The sequence below is a fragment of the Pelobates fuscus genome, chromosome 6, assembly GCF_036172605.1.
Source record: "Pelobates fuscus isolate aPelFus1 chromosome 6, aPelFus1.pri, whole genome shotgun sequence".
In the NCBI taxonomy this organism is placed as follows: domain Eukaryota; kingdom Metazoa; phylum Chordata; class Amphibia; order Anura; family Pelobatidae; genus Pelobates; species Pelobates fuscus.
This window is the reverse complement of record NC_086322.1, coordinates 194,879,502-194,897,903: the sequence shown is the minus strand read 5'-3', so window position 1 is coordinate 194,897,903 and position 18,402 is coordinate 194,879,502. Positions and strand designations below refer to the sequence as shown.

The following is an 18,402-nucleotide window of genomic DNA, read 5'->3' as shown; positions in this document are numbered from 1 at the left end:
GGCTCTGCATTTCTGTTTGTGCCTCTGGTCCCGTCTTCGACGCCTTTTGCGTTGGTGGATTTTAATGGGGACTGCTTCGCTTAGCTGTGGTAGAGCTTGTTGGGGCTTCCTGCTTGTTATTTGCTTCCAAAATTGATTAAAGAGTCTGTCCAGCTTAGACTCAATATCCTGCCATGCTTTGCTGGTACCAGGAGGACACGCAGCTGCCGCCATATTGGGAGAGTCGCAGATGAGTATGTCAGCCTGGGCGGCCGTGCTCTGTGCGTCCATTAGCTCCAGACAGCTTCTCAGGGGTGGACCGGGATAACCCCCACCGGTCCGAGGGGGGCTAACGGAGCTCCTGCTGGGAAGTAGCTGCTCCTGGGCATCCCAGGATCGGGAGATCGGCCGCCTCTCCCACCCGGTGAGCACCAAGCCACAGTTGCCATGCGGAGGTAAGTAAGACTCTGTCGAGTTGCTGACCGCTATTAAGCATGTCGGGTCGGTCAGGTAGGAGCTACATTGCTGGGTCATCCCCTTCTGGGGTGAAATTCGCTTGTTGATAGTTGCTTAAAGTGAGGTATTGAGGGAGCTCACACTAAGTGCGTCTTTCCTCCATGACAGCTAGGCCCCGCCCCACGGAAGCTGCATTCTTAGTGAAAGGAGGGACAGTGTAGCTGCTGCTGATTTAATAGGGAAATCGATAGCTAGGCTAGTGTATTCAGTGTCCACTACAGTCTGATCTCTGCTGTAAGGACAGCACCCCAAAAAGCCCTTTTTAGGGCTAGAACATCAGTCTGCTTTTTTTTTCCTGTCTAATCTAATTGCAGTTGCCTGCTTGCCAGCATGTGTGTCAGACTCACAGTGTATACTGTGCCCACTTGCCTAGTGCCACCACTCATATCTGGTGTCACAATAGCTTGCATTTAAAAAAAAAAAAAAACTTTTTTGACTGTAATATAATAGCAGTCAGTTTCCTTCACACGTGTGCGTTTCAGGGCCTGCCAGGGCACAGTGTCATACCAGTGCAACTCATATCTGGTGTAACAGTAGTGTACATTTAAAAAAGAAAATACAGGGGGCTTGTTGATTTATGCCCTTTATGGATTAAAACCAGACTCTGCATCAACTATGTAATTTTCCATGGGAGTTTTCCATGGATCCCCCTCCGGCATGCCACAGTCCAGGTGTTAGTCCCCTTGAAACAACTTTTCCATCACTATTGTGGCCAGAAAGAGTCCCTGTGGGTTTTAAAATTCGCCTGCCTATTGAAGTCTATGGCGGAAAATGTTATGTTCGCGACATCTCTTGTGATCACTATTAACACTATTTTATATATATATATATATATATATATATATATATATATATATATATATAAATATATATATATATATATATATATATACAGCATCAACATTAGAATGATATTTAGATTAGATAAGTGAGGGTGGATAATAGCTAAAAAAGAGGGAAGATGATCAGGACAGAAGGAGTTAAGAGAACAGCTACAAGTACCCAGAGTTACAACACATGCATGGCAACCATGAGGAAGAGGTAATGAGGATAGCAATCTCTAGTACCTCCAGGGAGTCAGACAAGTCCTGAAATCCCAGCTCAATGGCAAGAACAAGATCCAAAGCATCAACACATATACCCTACCAGCCATCAGGAACCCAGTAACAGCCTGGCCAAGAGATGATCTGGTTCAAATAAATGTAAAAATATGGAAACTATTCACTACGAATGGCGGTTTCCACCAATAAAAATATGCAAAAAAAGACACTCTAATCTCCTTTAGCCTTATGGCGAAAAGGCACGCGTTAGGGGCTCTAAGCATCTCCTTAAGAACACATTTATGTCCGTCTTATATACAATGGATTTCATATACTTTACATTGGGGACCTCATTTATGTGATTCATTATCTGCACTAACTCTAGTGGTAGGGACTTTTTAGCTTTATTTAGATCATTTTCTAAAGGGGTGCCCTCGAAGGCACATAGAGCTATCTCTATACTCAGATCCTTTGAGAAGATATTTCCAGGCTGCTCACTGTTTAATAGACATGCCCCTACTCGCGGTATTGCGAGTAGGGGCACAATTTACTAATACTAAGTAATTTTGGCTGAAAGACCACCAAAAAAAAAATTATACAAAAAAAATAAATGAATGCAGCTTCAGAATTAATTTAAATTGTATGCCGTCTAGGAGGTGGGAGGGTCTGGGAGGAAGGGTCTGCTGCTGATTGGCTGGAATGTGTTTGCTGACTGTGAGGTACAGGGTCAACGTTTCCTCAATGATGACGAATAGGGGGCGGACCGAACATCGCATATGTTCGCCATCCGTGGCGAACGCGAACACACGATGTTCGCCAGGAACTATTTGCCAGCGAACCGTTCGGGACATCACTAATGAGGAGTTTCTCCTTGGAAGTCGGTATTTAGACAATATTTCACAATATCGCTATTTTAGATTAAAAATCTGTATTTTTTGGTTTGGAATTTGCCAATTGTAGTTTATCTATACAGCCTTCTACAGTAGGAAGAGTGTTTTCACGGTCAAGTCTTTATCTAGGCGATATTTCTTTTTATCTCAATTTATGGAAGTCTCGATTTATGCAATATTTCCTATATTGCAATTGATTATATATATTTTTTCTTTATAGTTTTTTGCTTATTGTGATTTTATTGCTTTTTAATAATTCTACAATAAAGGTTATGTTTTATTGCAAAATTAATATTTTCCCATCTGCCTTGACCAGACACTCCAGTTCTCTTTTTTTGCTTGATAGTATATAAAATGGTATTATCAGGTAGTTCTTGTTGGGGCAAAAACAGTAGCATTTTAACAAAGAAATTATTTCATTTTGCACATGTAGATACTTGCAATTGGCATGTTTCTGGATATTCAGATTAGCATAGAACTGTGGTAGAACAATCAAGAGAATAGAGAATAAAAAATGCAAAGTAAACGTTTTATCCTTTTTAAGAACTAGATAATAAAATATTGTTTTATGATCAAGGCATGTCTTAAGTACATTTGTGTCCACATGTTTTAGTACATTTGTGGGAGGTAAGATGGTATCCCCTGTCCCTTGAGAACAAATATCATCATAATATGTTATATTATAAGTTCTAATATCCACACTTAACTAGAACATTCGGTAATGGCATTGACAGCAAATGACCCATTCCATTGTTCTGGATTTGCGCTGAATGCCAAGCTTCACATTGATGTTTATACTTTTTGATGCATTCATTCTTAAATTATAATTCAACTATTTAACAATTCTCTGCTCCTTTTATTTGCAAGTAGATATTGCCCATTTTCTACTATAATGTAAATATCACAAAGTGCTTAAGAATAACACTGACATTTTAAAAGATCATCCGAAGTGTTCTCTTTCCAATAACAATTATGCCCTCATTTCTCAGTGGGGACCCTTGTCTCATGGTTCCCCTCCCCTGTATCTCCCCAGCTAGCTTTTTTTTCTCACAGCCCAGATTACATTCTACAAAACAGAATGCCTGCCATTTCTGTAATGAGTACTTGACTTTTACTGCCAGCATAAACATACAAAATAGAAAATAATTAAAGTTCACTAGTCACTGCAAATCCTCAGATCCATCATGGGGCTAATTTGATTCTTCCACCCATTGTTTATTTTAGGGAAGGGGGTAATTGTGTAGGCTTTATTTGGCAAGGAGGACAAATTAAGTAGACTCTCTAGACACAACTTGTAGAAATAAGAACCAGATTTTGTATTTGATGTGGTCCTGATTAAATCAAAATATTGAATATGTAAATACCTTCACACAAAGGGAGACATATGCTTAAAAAAAATGTTTTGTTATTTTTTAAGACGTACCTTCTTTTTTTTTTTTTTTTATACACAGCTTAATCGTATGTTAATAAATAACAAACAAATATCATATACAGTAGGAAGCAATAGTGTTCATATCTAATTCTTGATGTTTTTCTCTGATTAAGGATGTCATATGTCTATTTAAAGTGTGTATTAATTACCCACACATTATTAACCCTCACCATCTCTGCTATATGTCTACAGAAAGGATCTTTTTATTACTGCTAAATTCAACATTAAGTTGCCTTTTAGAGCATGATGTGCTCTAATCATTATCTTCCTGTTCAAAACTCTTCCTTTTTATACTATGATAAATAGTCTTTAAAGGGACACTGTAGTCACTTTAACCATTTCACCTCTTTGAATTGGTTATAGTGCATGAGGTTCCCTGGAACCGTCCCTCCATTTAGTAATACACCACTTCAGAGCAGTTTAACACTAAATAAGGGTCCCTGGCTACCCATAGTCCAGCCCCTTCTGGAGGTGTGGCTAAGGCAGAGATTACACACGTTTTGTAGTCATAACCTTCATACCGTCAGTTGGAACTCTAAAAGCAGTCAGCTGACACTCTCAGCCAATCACAATTGCCCATTGTTGCTCAGGCTAATACTTCTGCATCAGCCAAAGCATCACAGAGGGGATGGGCTGCTGGGGACTCACATTTAGCATTAAAACATAAAACATTAAAAACTGTTTAATGCTGAATGAAATGATGGTATCAGATAACTGCAGACACTATAACCAGTTTAATGAGATGAAGCAGACACAGTTTCTACAGTGTCCTTTAAATATGTGAAATTATTTTGAGCCAGAAGCTGTAAATCTGCATGCTGTTAGACTCAGAAAAGCAACAGTCTGCTGACATGTGGTAGCCTGATCCAATCACAGTGCTTACCCATAGGATTGGCTGAGACTGACAAAGAGGCAGATCAGGGGCAGAGCCAACATGATTCAAACACAGCCCTGGCCAATCAGCATCTCCTCATAGAGATTAATTGAATCAATGAATCTCTATGAGGAAAGTTCAGTGTCTGCATGCAGTGTGAAGAGATACTGAATCACAGGATGCTGTGCACAGTGCTGCCCTGTGCTCTGCTAACAGCAGATCTGAGTGGATGGAGGCATATTATGCCTCCATCAACTCTAAAGTCCCTCTGGTTCACTCTGAGTGACTGCAACTGGAGGTGTTCCTAGCTTTCAATGTAAACACTGTATTTTCTCAGAAAATACAGTGTTTACATGAGAAAGGCTGCAGGGAGCTATAGTTCTCACCTGAACAACCTAATTAAGCTGAAGTTGTTCAGGTGACTATAGTGTCCCTTTAACAAACATTTATTTATGTGGTATTAAAATACAATTAAATACATAAATCCACACCACTTCATACTGTTACACGTCATCTCCATCATAGTTCCCTGCCTGCCCTTGGTATAAGCTTATCCTATGCTCCTCTACCCGAGGCCTCATAGTCTTGAATTGTTTCTCACAGAGAAGAGGAGAAATGAAACACTTCTACTTCTCCAATTTATTTGTGCCGGCCTTGTTCTGTACGAACTGGATCATGTTGTTATTTCCTATATCTTTTATATATTAAAAGGGGCATATTATGAAAAATAGTTTAATATAAATTAAAGGAGATTTCAATGTTGTATTTTTTTTTTTTCATGGAAGTGAGAAGAAGGGGAAGTCTATGTAGACAAATAACTGCAGGTTAGAAGAAGACATTGTGGGGGGGTAGACGCCAAATCTGCACTCACTAGGTGAACTCTGGCATGTAACCCCACGTATACCTCATCTCCAAAAAGTGCTTGCATAGATGGTTTTTAAAAAAAATTGTTCTATGTATTGAGAGCTGCAAAGAGAGATTCTATTAATGGATTCCTTATTCGAGTTGTCAAACCTCCTTGCTAATAGCGTATATGTTAAAGGGCTGGCACACTAAATCTCATGAGATAAGTAGCACAATATTTATTAGTTTTGTAAACCAGTGGAAAGCAATGTGCTAAAAGCAATAAATGTGTTGTATATAGAGAAACAGGAAATTGTAAAACTAGTAAAGTAAAACTTATACAATTTTAAAATCATAAAATAATATTCCAAAAAATACTTTGTTAAATAATTACAAAACAAATACATTTCAACATAGTGTTTTCATTCATTATATAAAAACTGAAAAAAATGAAGGAGCATTGTGCCAGAGTCCAATATTTCAACAAAATTTCACCTCTGGATTCTTGTAAAGACAAGATTCTAGAGGTGAGTTTCAAAGTTTTTTGTGTGTGCAGTGAATCTAGTGTGTATGTGTACAGTGGCTGTAGTGTGTGTGCTAGTGTACGTGTGGGAAGGGCTAAGGGGTGGATTGAGGGGGGGGGGGGGTGTTAGAGGTTTTTCATAATTGCTATCTAAAAAGAGAGATTTGCCTATTTTGCCAGATCAACATTTAGGGTATGACCCCAACATGGCCAGAACCAGAGCTCCAGGCTCAGACAGGGATTCAAGGATGTAAGCTGCTGCCTATGCTATTTAATAGTTAATCTGGCTCTGGTGGTGTGTTATACAACTTATATCGTATAAACTTATATACATAGTGTATGATAAATCTGAAATTACGAGTTGCATTCTCTTAGCAGAGTAAAGTACTTAATAAATAGCAATTTCTTCATTAAAGTTTATGTTCCAGTTCTAAATTGAATAGACCTTTAAAAATGGCTTGTATGATACATTATTTTCTGTGTCATCTATATAGAAAATCTATTTGTCTGTCATTCTGTCTATCTATCTAGCTAGCTAGCTAGCTAGCTATCTACTTTAGAGTGCATATCAGGGATTTTTATACTAAAAGGAGCATATTTATTGTAAATCATTTTGTTTTTGTCAAAAGCCAAACCTTAAAGTTAAATTATATTTTTATATCTATCCAAAACTTAATACACAAACATTTTTTGTTATATATTAATAAAACAAGATAATAAGCTCTTTGATATTGGAACACAAGTACAGCAAGGTAAATGGGGCAGTATGGAAACGGAACCCAGCATTTGCATAAATCTGGGAACTCCTAGCACCTCTAGCATGCCCATTGGCACACCAGAAAAAAAATGAGCTAAGAATCCTATGAATTTCAGCCATACAGTATATGTTTGTACTCTGTATGTCTGTCTGTCAATGATTATATGTATATGCATAGCACAACAGGGTAAGATACTAATGTTTCTTTGTATCTCTAACATTATTTTACTGTATAAAGATACATTCACACAAATTTTGCCAAACATACAAAGATAAAAAAAAGAGGAAAATAGGACACGTTTCTGTCAACAACATCTGTCATTTAACCAAAAATCTCTGCCAGCAGATAAATAGATCCATGCCAACTTTGCATATTTTTTAGAGTTAGAATACATACTTGCTTATGAGCAGTAAAAATGCCTTTGTTCTGCAAATATTCTGTAGCTTTGAACTTTTCAATGCATTATTAGCAAAGTGAGAAAGTGTTATCGGCTGAGAAATGGGCACTGTGCCTTATTTTTGATCGCATGACTTACAAAAAAACCCAATGGGAACCTAAGCGCTCAGTTGTGAACAATTTTCCAGTACAAGCCTAACTTACCGTGGTTTGCAATGTACTGAACAATGGATTTATATATCACCATTATCAAGGGCATTGCAACATGGATAATTGCTTGAATTTAAAACAAAACATTAAATAGCTCTTAGTAAAATATGTATTTTCAGCTTTGCAGATCAATAATTGCCATAGCTTCGTTTTTAATTCCAAATAGCTGTAGTATGAAAAGTCCAAACTGTAAGTTAATCTCGCCATCTGGTGGACAATATGCAGACTCTGAGACAAGAATTGCAAGTATGCTTAGTCTACTTTACAGCAAGCCAAGCTAAGCCTCAAGTAATTCAACTATCATACACAGAAATTCTCAAATACCCAGACACACAAAGTGTTTAATTACTAATATAGGAATATTTGAAAATGTTAGCTCAAAACAGCCAAGAGGGAACAATATCTGAAATGGAGACTTTTGTTGGCTATTTTGATCTAAACCTTGCAATTCATTTGCCAGTTTAGCAAATAACACCAAGAGTTATTTTTTGTTAATTCTGGCTGGTATAAGTTTAATCCTTTATAGTACCTATTAAAGTATAATACCAGCTTTAACTATAACAATACAATAACTATAATAACAATAACTATCACTTTAACTTTGATAAATAAGTTTGGGATATTGAATCTATTTATATCTGTAGATTCGTCATTGATATAATATCAATTAAAATAAGAATAAAGTAGTAAAGGGTACAAATAACTAAGAAAGTTTGATGCGTTCTGTGAAAATCATGACATATCTCGCATATTTTGGACAGTCATGTTTGCTTATGTGTATAATATAACCTGAAATAAATATACAGAGTAACATAGTATATATAAACTCTGAACTATAGTGATACCACTAAGGAATTGCAAAAATCAGGCTAAAAAATTCAAGCAGAGTCTGAGATTTTTTCCAAATGAGCTTTTTTGCATACATTTTTTAAGTTGATTTTAAGTTGCTTCAAGTCAATGTTTAGTGAATAAATTCTGAATATGTCTTGGTGCTTCAAACAACTTACTTTAAATGAGTTGTGAGCCTGCTATTGATAATGAGCTGTAAAGTAGAAAAATACAAACTTTTTAACCTGAAATAAGAGAAAAGTACAAATAGTTCTACAATTATGCAAGCTGAGTGAAATTTCCATCTATCCATGCTTGGGGTCCAGTTTCGGCATACTTGTATTTTCATTCACTATTCAATTTAGTGATTTCCAGTAGACTTGTGCATGGTGAAAAAATGTATTTCAGCCAAGTCAATACATCTAAAAACAAAATTTGTTGGTGGACCAAATATCCTCCATATGGTGTTCTGGCTCAGCAATCATTTTGTGGCAAAAATTTGGACAAACCAAAAGGATGTGAAAATGGGCTAACATGTGTTCTGCGGAAAAAAAAAACATCATGTAAATATCAGGTATATATTTTGTAGTACACCGATAGGTGCAATTTCCAATCATTTGGTTCACAGATTAAGTGATAAAAAGTAACCAATAGCAGTAAAAAAAAGAATATATTAAAGGAGCACTACAGGCTCAGGAACACAGACATATATTTCTGACAGTATAGTGTTTATACCACCATCTAGCCCCCGTGGCCCTCTCTTGCCTCCCTAAATATAGTAAATTCCTACTTGTATACAAGCTTGAAGCTGCTGGCTCTGCCCCTGTCTGGTTCAGAATAGCAAGCTGTCTGCTGACATCATCAGAAGTGTTGTTCTGAGCCAATCACAATGCCTCCTCATCGGATTGGCTGAGACTGTGAAGGAGACAGATCAGGGGCAGAGCCAGCACAAGTCAAATACAGCACTGGCCAATCAGCATCTCCTCGTAGAGATAAATTGAATCAATGAATCTCTATGAGGAAAGTTCAGTGTCTGTATGCAGATGGAGGAGATACTGATATATTGTGATGCACACTAGGCAAGACTGAGATAGGAAGCAGCTCTAGCAGCCATCTTAGGAGTGGCCAGTGACGTTATCACTAGGCTGTAATGTAAACACTGCATTTTCTCTGAAAAGACCGTGTTTACAGCAAAAAGCCTGAAGGTAATGATTCTACTCACCAGAACAAATTCAATAAGCTGTAGCTGTTCTGGTGACTATAGTGTCCCTTTAAATATATAATGTATATATATATATATATATATTTTTTTTTTTTTACTGCTCCTTACTTTTTCTCCCTCTATTGGTCACTTCTCACTTGATATGTGAATGAAGGCAACATTTAATGTATGTCCCCCAAACCGTCAATCATCTTTTTTCACATCAATGATCTGTTTTTGGCACCACGGATGGAACTCTAAATCACGAATCCAACAAAACTATTTATCCCCTGTGTGTGTAATTTTTTTTCATTGTGCATTTGTATGGCACTCCTTAGTTACGGAAATAAGATGACCCATCGATTGCTAAAAATTCGGACGATTTGCAACTTGTTTGATACTGAATGCACAAGTCTAATTTCCACCATAAATGTCTTGTCTCAGTTTTCAGACTGAACTGCTTCACCGCACGCAACATATTCATTTCGATAATTCATCTATCTGTCTGTACTCTTACTAATGGTCTGTCTGAATGATTGTTTGTCTGTCCACCTGTCTGGTTGACTGTCTAAAATTACAACAAAATTATTATTCATCTGTTATTGTCAGGATCGGGACAGGGATCCAACACGCAGAGTACAAACAGTAGCCAGATACGTATACCGGACCTTAGAATGGCCGGACTAACGTAAGTAGTACAGTATAGAATGGTCAAAGACAAGCCGAGGTCGAGGGTAACAGAAGACAGGTAAGCGAGAGACAAGCCGAATCAAGGGTAACAGAGATAAGCAGAGTAAGGTAAACAAGCCGGGTAAAAACCAAAAGGGATAATAGAATACACAAGCACTGAGTGACTAGAACAAGCTAGAACCACGACAGGGCAATGAGCTAATGAAAGAAGCTCTGTTAAATACCCTGTTCAGAGCAGTAACCACGCCTCCGAGGCGTCCTGATTGGTCCTGCAGCAATTGAGTGACAGGTCGTTCCGGAGGAGTGTCCTGATGACAACTTCCTGCCTAGATGCTGTAAAAGGCAGTCACTCCCTCGCGGCCGGCCTTGCATGACCGGATAGACCGTGGGAAAGGGAGCCATCAGGCCGTCTGAATGGAGGAACAGCTAAGTCTCTACCTCTTTCGGAGGTAGAGACCGCAGGTACCCTGACAGTTATATTGACATTCTATTCACAAATCTTTCACAAGGAAAGGTACCGTACGTTGCTCCTTGCGCTTTTTCAAGCAATCCTGAACCTAATACAAAAGATCACAAATGTGGCAATACTGACAAAAATATCTAAAATATGTATTGACCAATATCCAACTTGCACTTTTTCTACGACAGGAAAGTAGAAACTGTACTGTATTCTGCATGATTTTTCAGGGGTTGACTGATGATTTTCAAGACTTCCATGCAATTACGATAGATCTTTAAATCATGTACAAAAGTTCTCAGGAGATATGCAGGTCACATCAAACTGAAGACCCTTAATTGGCAGTGAAGTAATTTTGGAGTCCCAAGGAAATCTAATAATGGTACCACATACCTAGGATTAACCCCTTAACTCTTAAGTACCTTTTAAAAAATGAATAGCATAGAATTTTTTTGATACTTTGATTTTGTGCTCATCCTTGACAAATACAGAAGACCGTATGGGATCCCTTATCTAGCAATATTTCACAGAGAGACTGCATTATCAGCAGAAAGCAAATACAACAGCTTTGTGAAACAGAGTATTACAAATGGAGATAAATAAAATGATCAAATGTTCGGCTTATAGATGTTTGTAGGAAACCTGATAGTATTTTATAAATGCAGCTATATACAAATACCAATGTGATGTTAAAGAAATATTTATATCTGGCCATAATGACTACATACACTAAGTATTTAACTATTTGAACTAAACAGAGCTTTGCATCCTAATATAATAACATTTTACATTGATTTTCTGTACCGATTGTCACTTGCGCTTAGAATGCATTAATAAATGCTTAGAAGGCTTCAACAAGGACGTTTCTGACTTGAAGCCAGTGACTGGATGCGGCTTCACTATGACTGTTATCATTATGGATGATGCTTCTTAATGAAGGCCTATTGTACATGTACAGCAATGACCGTGCACCAATAAGCATCTCTTCATAGAGGTGTACTATCCCAATGCGTTTCTACGGGGAGTGATCAGCGTGAAAATGTAGAAAATAAATACTGCATTATCACAGTGAAGTCAATGTACATAATGCTGTGAATGCAGGGACAATCTCTTTACACCAAAAGCACTACAATAAGCTGTAGTGGTTCTAATGCAATATGTATAACAACAAACCACTAAATATAAAATACTTTTATTTCAAATGAATTTCTTGTTTAAATGGATAGGTTTTACTATTTTAAAATCCTGTGTCAAGATCTGTAGGACATGTGTTTACTAAACTTTCAACCTGCAGTATATGATATGCTTGGCAAATGTACCTGGAACTGTCTTTAACGCAGGACAAATAGTTTTAACCCCTGTAATCTACAATGGACCCTCAGCCACCATGTTTTATTATAGCCAGGAATGGATTTGCCCATAACAAAGTCTCTTACTTTATGTCTCTCTTGTCTATTGGTTGTCCATATTGCTCATCTTTTGCTCTTATAAAACTATGGGGGTTATGTATATATAAAAAAAAAAATGTTGTGTCTGTACCTGTTTTGTGTGTGTACACTGTTTTCTTGTGTGTAAAATTGTTAATCTACCCATCACATATATATTGGTAGTGCACCATAATAATCTTTCTTTCCACTACTTTTTACTTTACTTTCTGATGTTTTGCTCCATTTTTCTTGATTGTTTTGACATTGATTAGATTCACACAAAAAATAGCAATTATTACTATGGAGAAAAAAAAGATCATTTGCATTAAAATTATTTTTTTTCTTATATATGAAATAAAAATAAGTAATGTAAAAGTTGCATACTTGTCTCAGAAAAACCACCTTCCTGTCAGTGGTGGAAAAAATTGATAAAGAGAAAAGGTGCACTTTTTGACCTCTTTTTACACATTGAAAATAGCAAATTTGTGAACTAAAGAAAAAAGTACTCTGAGCAGATACCATTAATATTAAAGACAGCCATGGGCATTCTGCTCTTTATATGTCTCTAAGCATCCCTCAATGTGCTTTATTAAATCACAGGATCTCATCAAGAGAGAACTTGCCTTACCTATGTTGACTCAAATAAGGGAAGCGCTCAGTGAATTAAGCATTACTGTTGGCTTTAGAGTTGAAAAGATTCTATAGAAACAGACAAGTTGACCTTTTATGTCCATCAGAAATGGACTACCACTCAAAGACATTTCTTAGAAACTGTCTTTAGGGTGTATTTTCAGTCAGTTCTGCTTCTTTTGTGGGAAAAATTAGGTGCATTTAACTCTTCCTCTACCAAAACACTTAAAAAAACAAAACAAAAAAACACAGTATTCATGGGATCCATAGTTAACCCATAAATGTAGAATAAGACAGAATACAATGTATAGAATGTGTGTCACAGTTTCAGAATACATTTTAACTTTATTTATGCTTCACAGGCGTTTTGGGCAATAATGTGTTTAGATATTATATGGTATCCCTTTGCATGCAATATAACATACAGGAATTGATACAAACTGTAGAGGTGAAAAAATAGCTCAACAGAAATTGTCAAATATTTTGCATGTGGATGTCAGTACAGAACTTGTGGGCATCTATAGAAATAAAGCTTAAATGCCAACTGAATGTAAAAAGAATCTATACATGTGGGCATGGTACAGCATTGCAATTATTCTATATATAGCTGTTTCTGTCATTGTATAACACCTTACAATCAATATTCTGTGCTTGATGATATTGGACACTCTCTCGTTGGCACATCTGGTGCAGTTCCACTGTTCAGATCAGATTTCAGTCAGTTTGGCACTGGTCATGGTTTTGTTCGAAAATGGTTTAAAAGTGAATAGCGTGACAACATGATGAGACCATTGCTCCTTCTATCATATAAAGCAAGGGTGCCCAAAATGACGATCCCCAGATGTTGTAGAACTACAACTCCCAAGATGATCTGAATGCCTTTAGAATGATACAGCATCATGAATGCTGTAGTTTTTTAACATCTGGGGGTCTACCATTTTGGCACCCCTAATATGAAGTATTTACAGTGACTAGGTTGTCTCTTTATGATAAATGTGAAAATGAAATAGCTGAAATTATATTTATATATATATATATATATATATATATATTTATCCTAAAATAATTAGGATTTGAGTGTTATTAATTTAATTCTATGTTTCTTGCAGAATCTTGGAGCTCCAGCAGAATGGTGATATGGACATATTAAAACACAAATGGTGGCCACGCAATGGGAATTGTGACCTGTACTCATCAGTAGAAACCAAGCAAAAAGGCAGTGCCTTAGACATTAAAAGCTTTGCTGGGGTGTTTTGCATTCTTGCTGCTGGGATTGTCTTGTCCTGCTTTATAGCGATGGTGGAAACCTGGTGGAACAAAAAGAAAGGTTCACAAGTGCCTTCAAAAGAGGTAACTATTTACACAATGTAAAGCAGCAATTTATTGCTGTTGAATGAGAAGTAATATAGGAAAATTGTTAGTGGTAAGGAATCCAACATAATGGGGTTAATTGGGATAAACAGTTTATTGGTTCCCACAGTGTTTGTCCCATTTTTAGAACTTTGCACCAAATTTCTCATCATATATCATACCTGATATAGACAACGGGGGCTTCAAAATGTCAAATCATGTATGTAATAAATGTTCAGACCGACACTGATAACATTTGATATGACTTCTTACTGAATCCTGATTTAACCTGGATTCGAGACTAAAAATAAAAAGATTGACGCCAGCTTGAGATTCAGTATAGAAAAAGAACTATCCATCTGTAAAGTAGGTCATATGAATCAAATATTTAAAAATGTGATGAATTACTCAGAGCTCATTTCCAATGCAGCCAAGAAAATCGAGTACATGTGGTTTGTACAATAATCCTGTGTATGCATTAGCATTATTGCCAACTTCTAATTTACAGCCAACAAAAAGTAAAAAAAAAAAAAAAAAGTAAACAGATGCTCGAAATCATGGCAGTCATAAAGGCATAAGGAAATAAAGGAATATTGCAGCATTCAAATACAGTGGATTAAAGACAATGTCTGTTTTATTAGTGCTGTTAGCAGCTTTTATCACACAGGTAAAGAGAGAAACAGTGAATTGTATTCGTGTAGAAACAGAACACATTAAATGCAAAAACACTTAATAAAAAAAGAATAATGTGAAAAAACAGCATTTTCTTACTTTTATATATAATGTGTATAAATATGATAATATAAGATTTTCATGTATTGACTAAAACATTATTATTATCACATTAATATTAGAACACTTGAAAGAAAATGAAATGGAGTTATAAATTGCTCTCCATTTAGAAAATGGTACATTTTTTTAGAAAAGTTAGTGGGAATTGTAACCCTAACCTAAATTTGTAAGAGGTAGTTTCTCGCATTAGTGGTCACATTGAATGGATCACTGCAATACAATATATTGAGGAATTAGTATTTTGGTACATAAATTGGACTACTTTTAAGCAACCAATGTCAAGCAAAAAATATGATGATGCACAGACGAACATTCTACACTAAATTGTGGTGAATAGAAAACTGCATTGTAAATTCAAAATAGGAAATATTGCTGAATTTGAGATTTTTTTTTCCAGTTTACCTACTTAGCTCAAAATTTGCAATTCATATTCAATTCACCATTACTCACTTTTCAATGAATAAACCGTAGAAAGTAATGAGTGCTGTGTAGTATGAGTGAAATGTCTGTGAACAGAGAAGAAAACTAAATGGGAGTAGCAAATGGTAATCGGTTCTGCCCAAGAAGAGTGATAATTGAGAAAAGGTGGGGAAAAGATGAGAAGACATGTAGTAGCAGCGATGCCAGGATCTACGGTAGAATTGAAGTGTAAATTATAGGAGTTTATTTACAATCTCTAACTCTTTTGCAATACAGATTTTAAAGTCATAACAAAACGGGGTGTATAGGGTAACAGTGAACTGGGAGATAACATTTAAAATACAAAATAGTTTCTATGTCATCAGATGACAAACACAGATTAGTGCTGAGATAGGTGATTTTAAGTAGCCTTGTAAAATTTTAAACTGTATTTTTATTTTTGTGTGTGCGCTGTTACTTTTACGGCATTTTCTATCGATTTTGGTCTTTACGGCAGCACCACAGCTTATAAATGCATGTTCTGGGTGTGCCCCCAATTCCCATTTTTTCTGTGTAGATTTGGAATCCAGACCAGATTAATATTGGGATGATCACCCCACCCATCCACTATGGGTGCCCCTATGGAGGTGACCACAGGAAAGCATAAATTGAGGAGTCTCTTGAAGCAGTTTAAGCTGTAAGTATTGCAAGTTAGCATGTAAATCTCCCATGTTAAAATTAGTGTAGGACCCACCGAAATTGGGGTACTGTGACGTAGTGGTGGGCTTAACACAATATGGCTATATAGGGTAACTGAATCCCCATATTTGTTTGATAATAAAGGCGATTTTAAGTAGCCTTGTAAAATTTAAAACTGTATTTTTATTTTTGTGTATGAGCTGTTCCTTTAACTGTATTAAACACAGATTTAAGTAAGGGTCACTCTATAATCATGTAAGGTAGATGACAAGTTAGTTTTACCTACTTATTTTCATAGCATCTTAACTTGTTATTTCATTGTTATATGTTTTAGTTTGTTAGTTTATTTATCTTTTCACAGATTTTTTAATAAAATCTAGAGATTATAAGAAATTATAAGAAATACAATCTGGTAAACCAGGATATAAAATACAAAGTGTAATCTATTCCCAAATAAAATGCCATGCATATCATCTCCACTATCTTTTTGAATTCAATTTTGAATTAGTAACATCTTCTATTCAATAAAATTTCTAATGAAGCCCTGAAGTTGAAAAATGTCGCTAAAAGAGCAGCACTACTAACATACTGGGGGAGGGGGAGATATGCTTTTTTAACACCAGATGTCCTTTCTTCCATACTTAGAGGCCAACTATATGGCATAAGACAAATTACATCATTATTAACATGGAATATGCTGAACACATTTGCAGTACTTGATTTGTACATTTCTCAGGTTGCAGCTGCTTTTCAATCTGGTTACACAAGTGCTCTGCATGAGATTGATCCAGAAAAAATAAACAAAATACTATGATTTTTTTTTCTAACAAACAAAATGATAATTAAATAATAAATAAAAAAACCATAAAGTTCAGAAAAATTCTGATTGATCATTTTATCTATATGAAAAGTAATTTTATTCTTCACAGAAATATGCATAATTGCTGCTGCATTCTCTATGCTAATACGCAGCACCATGTAGACGACTAACACTATTCTACAAATTGCTAAATTGATTCCGCATATACTTTGCTATTAGTGCCAAAAAAGAAAATAAAGAAAATGGGATGTATTTAATAAATTGTAAAATGTATACCAAAATAGATGAGTTGGTCATTTTTTATCAGCTTAAATATTTAACCTAATTTTATGCTTTGATTGCCAGTTCACCGCAATTAACTTTTGTTCTGAGAAAGGTATAATACAAAGGTCACCTCATTAATTTTAACTCAAATAAACCTAATCTGAGAAAGGTATAATAACAAAGGTCAATTCTGAACATTTTAACTCAAAGAAACCTAATCTAGAGTGTGACGGCAGATAAGAACCATTCGGCCCATCTAGTCTGCCCAATTTTCTAAATACTTTCATTAGTCACTGGCCTTATCTCATAGCTAGGATAGCCTTAAACTTCCTCACTGTGTTAATCTCTACCATTTCAGCTGGAAGTCTATTCCATGCATCCACTACCCTCTCAGTAAAATAGTACCTGATATTATTTTTAAACCTTTGCATGACTATACCAACACAACAAGCACAGAGAGAAAATTGCTTATGCTAACATTATAAAGTGGGTATCTATTACTGTGACTATAATTTTAACTATGCCCTCTGTACTCATAAATGAACCTAGAAGGAGGTGGAGTGTTCACATGTACTTTAAAGTAAGCTTACATCAAACTGTTCTTGGTTCATATAAATGATTTAATAAAAAAAACTCATAAGAGAAACAAGAAACCATATAAAATAAAATAAAAACAAATAAGTGAGAGCACTCTATAAAGGAAAATATTACCCACTTTGAGGATAACAATACACGGAGCCAATTTGAAGCTGGCTCAAGCTAAGTGCCTTGAACAGAAATAATCCTAAGGACTGGAACTGGAAATTTCTTAATGGGTATCTTCCCAAGATTGGTGCAAAAAACAGGAACGCAGGTTGAAGATTGCACACAAACTTTTAATATAAACTGGTTAAAACAAAATTAATAAAAAAATAAGGAAAGTCCCATAAATATGGAAAACGTCCCAAAATGTCCAAAATGTCCTCAGGGTCCACCGTACGTGTTTCGGCACAAAGCCTTCATCAGAGGTGCTATGTTCTGTTCTGGCGAGGAGTTCTTTTTAAACCTAGTTTGGCGCCGTTTTCGCTGTCTTCCCGGCATTTTAATTCCGGGTTCTGACGTCAGGACGCGTCCTGCGTCATCACGTCCTGACGTTACTTCCGGTTTCGGTGAAAATGACGTATGGGAAGCGTCATTAAGCAAAGTCCATTCATTTACAGTATAAAGGACGTTAAAATTACAAAATATGCCCACACAAGCAAGGAAAGAAAAGAGAGGGAAAAGATATCATAATCAATGATACTTAAAACTGTTTAATCCCACATGTTATAATGTTAAATGGGCAAAAAATATAATACAGTATAAAATGATTAAAAGATGTGATAAAATTAAACTATCTAAAAAA

General features: G+C 36.0%; 1 protein-coding gene across 1 annotated transcript in view; it reads left to right on the top strand.

The window, feature by feature from the left end:
* The window catches only part of GRID2 (glutamate ionotropic receptor delta type subunit 2), a 1,057,299-nt gene that overhangs the window by 1,024,839 nt on the left and 14,058 nt on the right, over positions 1–18,402 (top strand). The window contains exon 15 of the mRNA XM_063458620.1: positions 13,804–14,044. Within this exon, the coding sequence (XP_063314690.1) occupies positions 13,804–14,044 (241 nt within the window). The remainder of the gene's footprint in view (positions 1–13,803; positions 14,045–18,402) is intronic.